The sequence below is a fragment of the Lathyrus oleraceus genome, chromosome 3 (genome assembly GCF_024323335.1).
Source record: "Lathyrus oleraceus cultivar Zhongwan6 chromosome 3, CAAS_Psat_ZW6_1.0, whole genome shotgun sequence".
Classification (NCBI taxonomy): domain Eukaryota; kingdom Viridiplantae; phylum Streptophyta; class Magnoliopsida; order Fabales; family Fabaceae; genus Lathyrus; species Lathyrus oleraceus.
The window spans coordinates 405,930,735-405,941,646 of NC_066581.1; the positions used below are offsets into that span (position 1 = coordinate 405,930,735).

The 10,912-nt window shown below is 36.3% G+C and overlaps 1 protein-coding gene across 1 annotated transcript; it reads left to right on the plus strand.

Moving 5' to 3' along the window:
- The first annotated feature begins 7,470 nt into the window (after positions 1–7,470).
- LOC127131466 (uncharacterized) lies at positions 7,471–8,999 on the plus strand. The gene is made up of 4 exons (XM_051060387.1): positions 7,471–7,735; positions 8,059–8,201; positions 8,271–8,546; positions 8,763–8,999. The coding sequence occupies exons 1-4, from the start codon at positions 7,471–7,473 to the stop codon at positions 8,997–8,999; spliced, it is 921 nt and encodes a 306-aa protein (XP_050916344.1).
- The last annotated feature ends 1,913 nt before the right edge of the window (positions 9,000–10,912 follow it).

The following is a 10,912-nucleotide window of genomic DNA, read 5'->3' on the forward strand; positions in this document are numbered from 1 at the left end:
GTATACTTTTCTTTCTTGACCTTGCTTCACAAAACCAATTGGTTGTGCTACGTAAACCTCTTCATCTAGAGGTTCATTCATGAATGCACATTTCACATCCATCTTACACATGAACCAATTATTTATCTTCTCTAGACCAACAACCAACTTAATTGTTCCGATCCTAGCAACTGGTGAAAAAATTCATCATAGTCAATTCCTTTTTCCTAAAGAAATCCCTTTGCTAAGTTTTGCCTTGTGTCTGGTTACTTCTACCTTTAGATTTAGCTTCACCTTGTACACCCACTTCATATCAATTGCCTTTTTACTTTGTGGTAATTCAACTAGTGGCCATGTTTTGTTGTCTTCTATGGAGTTTAACTCATCTACCATAGCGTGCATCCACTTTGAGTCTTTCAATTCCTCAACTACATTGATTGGGTCAATGTTTGCATAAAAGACATAATGTACTAGCTCACTTTCATCATCTACCACATCATCTAATATGATCACACACTCCTACAACCTTGTAGGCATGTTTCTAGTTCTATGAGGTTTGCTTGTTCCTACTTGACCTCATATTTCTTCTTGTCTAACTTCTCTATCAGCTTCACTAACTGGATCATCACATAGGATTCTCACTGCATCCTTCTTGATGTTTTCAGTCTAGTCACATTCCTTAAGCTCATATATGATCATATCCATATTGATCACAACTTGCTTGTTCACTGGGCAAAACAGTTTGTATCCACCAGTTGAGAGATATCATATCAGAATCATCTAGCTTGACTTGTTATCAAGTTTTTTTCTCAACTGATTAGGCACATGTCTATGTGTTAAGGATCATGTATCACCCCGATTTTTAATTTAATTATTTTATTTGAGTTTAAAATGCTTTAATTTATTTTATTTTAGTGTTATAATGTTATAATTGATTTATTTGGTATTTTTGGGAATTATTGAGTTTTTGGTAGAATTATTAGAATTTGTAAATATTTAAAAATAATAGAAATATTAAAAATAATGTGAGATATTTGGCTTATAGTTGAGGAGGAAGGTAGAATTAGTGAGAATTAGGGGAATAAAGAGAATTAACAAAATAAAATTAGGTTTTATTTTATTTAAAAAGAGGGTTGGGAGATATGGGAGTCAATACGTGTGCTCGAAAAGAGGCAAAAGAAGAAAAACCTAGGGAGAGCGTTTGGAAGGAGCAAAGAGAAAGTCCCAAAAGGCCAAAACTTCATCGTTATGCAAACCCAAGGTAAATGGGGATTGTTCATACGTAGGTGTTTAGGAACATGGATAGTGAAGGTTCATTATCCTCCTACCCTCTTCCATTTCTGTTTCTTTGTAATAATGTTTGTGGGCAAATAAGGTTTAGGCAAAACCTTCTAAGACGGTTATTATGATAATGTTTCTCTATTTGTACTTGATCATTATTAACCTTGTTTGGATAACCTGTGTTGATGCCTTTTGATAAGAAGATAGTAATTGATATTATCCATTGATGCCTTTTGATAAGGAGAGCTCATAAATTTTTGACGTTTGTTAATTTCTTTTATCCATGATTAATCTGTGTGTATTGAATTGATAATATATTTGGTTGATGCCTTGTGATAAGGCAAATGTTGAATTTGATATTTTTCCCTGTTGATGCCTTATAATAAAATGAAAATTAGAATTATCATCCTCATATGATTAAATCTATGATATTGATATGATAACATGTTGATGTCTATGATTGCTTGGGTCATATTAACCAGTGTTGTGTTTATAGGTGTGTGTTGGGGAGATTAAGACTCAATTAGGCAAATCGATTTTGGATTTATGCAATAGGGTGAGAAATCAAAATAATCACAAGATATGGCTCAAATGAGCAAAGTGAAAATGACATAATCATAAACAAGTTATATGAAATGTAAATGGCAATGAATGATAAATGACTGAAATTTAAATTGCATAATAGTAAATGACTTGAGAGTAAAGCAATATTAATAAGATTTAGTCAAATGTTAGTCAAAAGTTAGTGAAGTGTTAATGGTGATTTTAATTGATTAAGTCATTCTTTGGAGAACACTCAACTATTCGTTCACAAGTATGAATCCTTAAACCAAGACATCTTCCATGAGAAGGGCTCCAACTTGGATAATTCAACAAGTATGCCACTAGCTACCATGAAAGGAAAAAAGGTCAAGTCTCCATACAATACCATGAAGAATGAGAGACTTACAATCGCACTTACTAGAATGCTATGCCTCGAGGGTCAAATTTAGCTCTATGTTAAGCAATCGTAATTGGACTTATGTAGAAGTCACAACTATCTGAGGTCGGGCAATAAAAATATAGGTGTTAATGCATGTTAGAGATTTGATATGAGAACCAAACTCCTAAAACATACCACACATTAAAATAAAAGTCAAGAGGGAGTGACCTATCTAAGTCATACTTGTATTGATTCATCTGACACAAGGTCATTGATGAATTATTTAGCCTTTAGACATTAGAGATTTCATTGGTCAAATTATGGAATAGGGAAGAATAGGGATGAAGATGAAGAGGGAGGGGAAGATAGAAACACAAATTGATCATGGGAGGACTTTCATCAAATCAAAACCATCCATTCATTTTGGGAGATGAAATGTACATTTCATCAATCCCCTAAATCCAATAGTTTTGATCCAACAAAAGTCAAATCAATCTTGACCAAAGTCCAAACAGAAAGTCAAACATCACAAGATCCTAAAAATGGCTCAACAATATTTTCAACCATTTAATCAATTTTTCACAATTTAAAAATGAATTAAAATACGTTTTAATTTGGTCAAAACCTAAAATCTCTTCAAAACACCAAATAAATGGCCAAGGGATTTATCCCAGGTAAAACAAGGTCAAAGGATCTTAGACAAAAAATTTCACTATTTTTGAAAAGTCAGAAGTATTTTTAAACAATTAAAAATATGCACAAAAAAATTTAATTCATGAAAAATATCAAAATTAATCCAAAAAATAACTTTAATTCAGAATATGGAAGAGAAAATATTTAAAGATTTTTGGTGAAAGACCCATATTTTTTAGATTAAAAATGAAATTAATATGAATTAAACAAAATAAAGGGATTAATAGAGGTGTTAGACGATAGTACCGATCTAGAAGGGGGGGGGGGAGGGGGATGAATAGATCAGTATTTAAAATTTAGCGCTTTTTAAAAATGTTTTCAAAGGTTGTGAAAGCTCCCTAGACCACAATCGTCTAAACGATTCGTTAATGGAAAAATCAGATATGCGTGAAACCAAATGGAATAACTAAGATAGAGATAATCAACTACTATCTTAACCAATCGATTAATTACCTCAATCCTTGATATAGTTACCACTAATTATGATTTAAAACAATAAGAGAACAAGTAAAGTATTGATAGACTTGTGTGAGGTTAATTTTATCAAACACTTGGTGTGCACTTCACACCAAGTCTCACTCAAATTGAATGTGTAGAATTTTACTTAGTTGCAATCAAAGTGATTGTAAAAATTTATCGAACAACTTCTATGCACAACAACTAAGCAAGATTAATTTTACTGTTAAATTCACAGAAGACTCAATTAATGCAGAATTTAAAGAGTCAAGAGAAAGAGAGAACAACACCAGATTTGTTTAGGCAGTTGCCCTTTCGTCCTTGCTTAGGGTACGTCTGCCCCCAATTCTAAAACTAAAATTGAGATATTTATTATCAAATTGCAAAGCTAATACAAGAGAAGAAATGATCACCACCAACAAACCCCAATTATTGTTGCAGATTATATTCACTTCTCTCCCCTTGATTCGAGTTGAACCAATTCCTTTAAGTGTTTTGAACAAACCTCCGGTTGTAACTACCTTAATGCAAGAACTCCATGTTCTCCAAAACTCTAGCTCGAATGATTTCGATTAGATCTGCGTGAAACCTCCGGTTGTAGCTATCTTATTGCAAGAACTCCACATTCTCCAAAGTTCTAGCTCGGATGACTTCAATTGCAAGACGCTTGAACCCTAACCTTCCTTCATAATCCTCTGGTTACCGTTACTTCTTTGAACAAACCCACCGTTCTTCAAACCTTTCACTCAGATGAATCTATGAAGCAAATATTAGTGCAAAAAACCCCAATTCTTGGAGGATAAAACCCCAATGGTTTTTGTAGCGGTAAATTCATGACCATTAAGCTATGGATAAACTTAACGTCAATAAAACCAGAGTCGCCACTGCGCTTTTATTGTTTCCAAGGGAAAAGGGAAAAGTACGAACAAAACCCAAAAATAAGAAGTTCAAATCAAAACTAATAAAATGCCAGAGATCACAGGTAAGGGGGTTGGTTACATAGAGGGAAGGTGTTAGCACCTAATGTGTCCTAGGTACTCCTAGGGAGCCCTTTCTTGTATGCATATGTGTTTTTGTACAAAAATGATATTTGCAATAAATAGAGTAGGGGGATGAGAAAAGAATTCATTAATTATATTTTTGTGTTTGACAAGCCCTTCGGACTTGTGACTACGTACCTGTTTACCAGTAATTTCTGACAAACAACCGCTAGTCCTCCAATATTATGAATCTTGGTAACTTACAGGATCGACTAGATTGATCCTAGGACATGTGTCTCAAGAACTAGTATTATGGTGATTTGACTGATGATTAAGTTTGTTTCTGGTTTATGAATGGTAAAAGGTGTTTCGACAATAACTCTAAACGAAATTTATGACTTCATAGACAAAGAGTAAATGACAATAATTCTTGTAAAAAGGCTTTTTTAAGATAACAAAAGTAATAGGCAAAGGTAAAGATAAATAACTTGAAGTAAAAAGCTTTAAGTTTGAAAAGGTACTGGAAATGAATGTTTGGCGAAATGTAAATGTAAAGGGAAAGCAATGATGAAAAAACTTTGAAAATAAAGGCAATTCGACAGAAGAAAAGACAGTAAATGGTTCTAATTTAAGTAGTTTGTATTAAACAAATAACATGAAATGTAATCATGGCGTTCTTCATACATACATTTTCAGCAAAGACTCGTTTCTCTCGCTTCGGTACTTTGAGTATTTTTAGTGAATTTTGTATATCAGTTTGAACACACCAAATTTGAAAACTAAGACTCCTATTTATAACAATTCGACCCTAACGGTCTCTACACAGATGATCGCCGCGTTTGACATTTTCAAACGTTACGTGTCTCAGATGCTTCCACGCGTTTGCCTAACGAAACTACTTCATTTGAATTTCAAATCCTTCCCGCTCGAAGCTTCGAAACTGCCAATGCCGCTGTCGAATAGAACTTGTGGAGATCAAAAAATCTTCTAAGTATTAAGCTTCGACAGAAAGGTCCTTTCTCCCAAGAAAAGGATTTAATAAAATAGCTTCGACAAAGCCATTTTTATATTATTCTCCAAAACATTATATTTTCAAAGAACTTCAACTTAATGGTCGAAATCTCCAGCTAACAAGTTGCCCTCAATAAATGTCTATTTCGAATTAATGCAGAAATGGGTATTTGTTTGTAATCACCAGATTTCGACCAGAGGCCTTTCATAGACCTAAAAGTTCATATCTGTCAGTTAGTGATGATTTACTTTTTCAAAACGTCTCATTAAGACGTGCGCGCAGTTATTATCATCATGAATTTCAACTTCCAAGAATAATGAACAGTAATCTCTGTACCCTTTTCACAGGAAAGCCACCATGTGGCCCACTACCTTGGCAAGGTGTAACCAATCAGCTTCGTAGGTTAATACTATAAAAGCTTATTGTCACTTCCTTCTTCCCTTTTTACGAAAATCTTCATCTTCAACCTGAGTTCACCTCCAAACTTCTCTGAAACGTTTCTTCTTCCTCAAAACCCTAATCTTTCAAAACCTAAAAAACCCATAACAATGTATTCTAATAAACAGCAAAAGAAATCAAAGAACACCAAATACGTTGGATCTTCAAAGAGTTCTGCTTCTCAAAACATTCCAACAAGCAAAATCATAACTGTTGGGAATCGGAAGTACATTACACCTCTAAAACTCATCAAAGAACAGAAAGCAATATATGCTTCCCAGGTAATGATTCCTTCCTTACTTTCTGGAAAAACTTTAGGATTTTTAGGCCCATTAATTTTTGAAGGACATTTAGAGAAGTGTGTAAACTTCTTTCCTTGTTATCACACCACAAAACCCATATCCAACAAAATCGTTTCCTCTAGAAATGCTGAAGATTCAGTCCAAAGAGAGGCCTTTCAACTGGATTATATTACTGATAGTTTCAGACCCTTTCGTTATTGTCCAACTCTAGACAAATCCTATTTAGCCTGGTTGACAAAAGTTGAGAAAAAGAAAGCTCCATTTTGGAAGGAATTGGGCATTTTCGACCTGATTCAGATGTCAAAGCTAGGGTTTAGCTACTGCCAACCTTTATTACTATCCATCCTGTATTTCTGGGATAGTACATATAACACCTTTCATCTCCCCTGTGGAATGATAACTCCTACGCTCTTCGACGTAGCTTCCATTTCTGGACTTCCTCCGACAGGAGAAACCTTCGACCCCTATCAAGACTGCGAAAACTTAATTGACTTTAACGTCAAGAATGCTTCGTTCAGTACTTATATTAATTTGTATCATGCTGATGGGGAAGAAGTTTATGACATAGAACATATAACATTCTTGGGTCTATGGTTATCCAAGTTCTTCTTCTGCTGTAAATCTCTGCAAGTTGCAAAGAGGTTTCTAACACTTGCTAATCAATTGCATGCTGGTCGAAGAGTGTGTTTAAGTGAACTTCTATTGGCTAGTTTGTATGAAAGTCTAGGATCTGCTAGTGCAAAGTTAAAGGAGTATAAAGCTGGTACAAACTTATTACTATCTGGGCCTTATTGGCTTCTTCAATTGTGGCTCAATGCCACTTTCGAATCCTTTTTGCCAACACATGTAAATGTTGATGAAAATGCCCCAAAGATAGTAAATCGAAGCATTGAAGGCACCAGACTCCTTCAGCTGACTCCAGTTGATGATGTTGACAATCTGCAAACTTCCCTCACCAAATACACCCTGATGTTCTCGAAGCGTCACCATTTATCTCCTTCGATGGCTCCATTTGCCAGTCAAACCCATGGTCCTTCCTGGTTCACTACTTCGCTTGAGGATGCTGTTAAGGACGTCGGCACAGAGATCGAAGATCTATGGCGTGCCTTTCTCTTCCTAAGGCTGCTTGTTTCAAGGATCTTGCCAGTAAAGAGCCATGTTTGCTTGTTGGCTTACCAACCTAATTTTGTCTCTCGACAATTTGGGTTGTGTCAACTTATTCCTATCTCTTTATTCAACCGAAAGCGCGAGATATGCTGTGCAGGGACTGATTAGAGTGTTCGAGACATTGCAACCCACAAAGAATTCCATGCAAACTTTGCTGAATTCCAATTAATAGCATACCAACCGTCGTTCCACTCTACCAATGGGTTCGCCACTTGGTGGACAGATTTCTATTCAAAGAATATGTTTACTACTGCTGAAATCAAGAAACGTCTAACGAAGGCCTTTTCATCTTTGCAGGAAAATGTCTACAAGGGAAAGCTTACTCATTCTGAAGAAATCCAAGCATTCCAAAAGTACTTTGAAACTGTCTATAACCCAATGGAACTTGTTCAAACTGTCTGTTACGCAGCGTCAATTTTAAAAGAGAAATTTGAAAAACAAATTGCCAAAAAGAAATTTCCCAACGTTGTAAAACCTGAATTTAAATATGATTTAGCCTTTGAGTGTGAACCACCCAAATTTTCAAATTTACCCAATGCAGACTTTGCTTTGTCATTTTTCACCCTTACCCAAATTGGTTCACATGTGGGAACATTTTTAATGAACTGAAAAATGACCAACAAAAACCTGCCAAAAGAGTAGTTGCAACCAAACATACCTTAGACAGTTTCAAAGGCTTTCTTCACTTTGATTTGGATGTAGTGAGAATTACCTCTCCAACATGTGAAGGTGTGAAATGTTTGGATTTCTTGGTTTTACAACTCCTTTTCGTCTTTTGCTAATCTTTTAAACATTTGCATGTTTCGACTAACTCACATTCTTCTTTAGCTGTCGAAAGGAAGGTGGTGAAGAGAGAGAAGCCTGTGGCGAAAGCTAGTTTGAATACTGCTTCTAAGCCGACTACCTCTTCGAGCCAGGGAGCTCCTTCTGCCAAGGATGCTGCTCCAGAGAAAATAAAGAAGAGTTCAAAGGTATTACATCAAATAACTTCTTTGTCTCTTTCATATTTTTCTAACTGTTTATAATTTTCTTTCCTTCAGGGTAGTGGCAAGCCTCCTCTAACGCCAAAGAAAAGAAAAGTCCCAACTGAAAATGTAATCCTTGTCGAAGATGATGAAGAAGAAACTCCTCCCACTCCACTTAAGAAGAAACAAAAACAGAATAAGGCAACAATTACCCCTTACCAAACAAACAAACAACAAGGTGTCGAAATCAACATTCTCCCACCTTCTTCAAAGGAAACTCAATCCCAGCCCTCTGGTGGCGCAGCGCTGGAGCACATTGGGAGCAATGCTTCCGACCCTGAGGCTCAACAGGTGAACTTTTATCCTGAGTCTTTTATCTTTCGATAAACTTATTTTTTTATTCTAACACTTTGTTTTCAGTAAAGGCCTACCACTCCCCTTTCTACTGGCAATCAGAGTGATCCTTCGAGAGGTATGAATCCATCTCCTCCTCCGACAATCAGCGGTGCTGTTCAAAACAAAGGATCTTCGACTGGAGCATAAAATCTCAAAGCAGATAATGTCCAGAACGAACAAGAAACCTCTTCTCCTGATGAAGATGGTAAAAAAGATTCGAAGAAAGCTGAAGAGAAGGATTCAGAAGAGAAAGAAGATTATGAAGATACTTCCAGTAACTCTCCTCCAAGAGTTACGTTCCCTTCAGATTACGCTGACAAGGATGATCAGGATTCTGATGAGATTGAGGGGTACTTTCAGCAAGATGAAGACATGAGTGAGGGAGAAGCTGATCCTGAAGGAAATTAGACTGGAACTGGTGATGCTATTGTCGAAACGGTCCCAAATCCAACTAATGTTCACCCATCCACTATCCAGACTTTGCCTGTATCACTTACTGAGGAGGAGAAAAATGCTTTGAAACAAAATGATCCCCTAAAGTATGTAAGGTTGATGATGGCTCAAAGAGAATCTTCTTCAGAACAAAGAATTTCTGGAGCTTCGACCCATTCTGGTGCTAGTGCAAACGAAGCATCACATGACGAACTCCTTAAGCAGGTGAAAAAGGCTGTTTTAGATGTAGATCTTTTTGAAAAATTGAAGAAGGATGTGGGAGAAAGCTTTTTCATAAAGAAGCTGATAAGCAAGATCAACATCACTGCTTGTCCCACTGATATAGGTGAAGCCCTTATCGACATCCAGAACATCATTGACCAAATTTGTGCTGAATACCGTAGGGAGGTGGATGCCAAAGCAAAGCTTCAATCAACTGAACAAGCTCAAGCCACTGCGTTTTATAATGCCCTTCGAACTTCAAAAGCCTCTGAGGAGTTAGCCGCTTCCAGAAAATCAGCCCAAGCAGAATTCGACACTTATACTGCTTCGATACGACTCTGGGAATCTCACATTGCAGAATTGCAGAAGAAGATTTCTGATGCTAAAGAGAAGCAGGCTGTTATCCAAGGCTTGGATAGTACTGCTTGATCTAAAGTTTTGTGCCAATTTTTTGGCTTCTTCCCTACATGCTTTTTGATCAAACCAATTATTACTTTATTGGCTGCTTCGACTTGTCCATTGGCTTGAGCATAATAGGGTGTGGATGTTAATAATTTGAAACCCATTTCCTTTGCAAATGCTTGCATCTTTCGACCAGTAAAAACTGATCCTTGATCTATTGTTATACTTTCTGGGATTCCAAATCTATATAATATTTGCCTTTGAATGAATTCAATGACAGTTTCTTGATCCACATTTACTAAAGGTATTGCTTTGACCCATTTAGTGAAACAGTCAATTCCTACAAGTATGTACCTTTGACCTTTGGATGAAGTAGGTAGAATTTCCCCAATTAGATCTAATTCCCAACCTCTGAAAGGCCAAGGCTTGATAATTACATGAAGCTCACTTGCAGGAGCATGTTGAATTCCTGCATGTACTTGACATTCTTGGCAACCCTTACCAAACTCTATAAAATCTTTTAACATGGTGGGCCAATACATTCCATATTTGAAAAGCAACCATTTCATCTTATGGCCTGCCTGGTGTGCTCCACAGGCTCCACTATGTACACTAGATAATGCTATGTACGCCTCGTTTTCTCCTAGACATTTCAACAAGATCCCTTCAGGGGTTTTCTTGAATAATTCATTCCCCATCAAAAATAAGATAAAGCCCTGTACTTGGTTTTTCTTTCTGTATCTATCAAAGGGTCCTTGAGATAATTAATAATTGGATTCCTCCAATCTGTATCCATTAAGATATCAATGGCCAGTACTTCAAACTCTTCTTTGTTAGCATATCCTAACTGAGTGCTTTCCAAATCTGTCGGAGACAATCTGGCAGCCATTGCTTTTCCTCTTACTTTGATAAGTTCCTCTAGCTTCTCTTTTGAAATTCTATACCCTGAAGCTATTTGTGCTAAGTCATTAGCTTCTTGGTTTTTTATTCTAGGAACATGTTTTATGTCTATGTATTCAAACTTTTTGAGCAACCTATTTGCAATGACGAAGTACATAATCAAATTTTCTTTTATACATTTGTACTCCTTCGTTAGTTGCTTAATTACTAATTCCGAGTCTCCTTTAATTTCGACCCTAGTTGCCTCCAATTCCAACAAAGCCTCAAGTCCTGCAATGAGGGCTTCATATTCTGCCTCGTTGTTAGAACAAAGGGGACCTTCGATTCTATATTTGAGTTTTGTTGGAATTCCATCAGGAGAAATT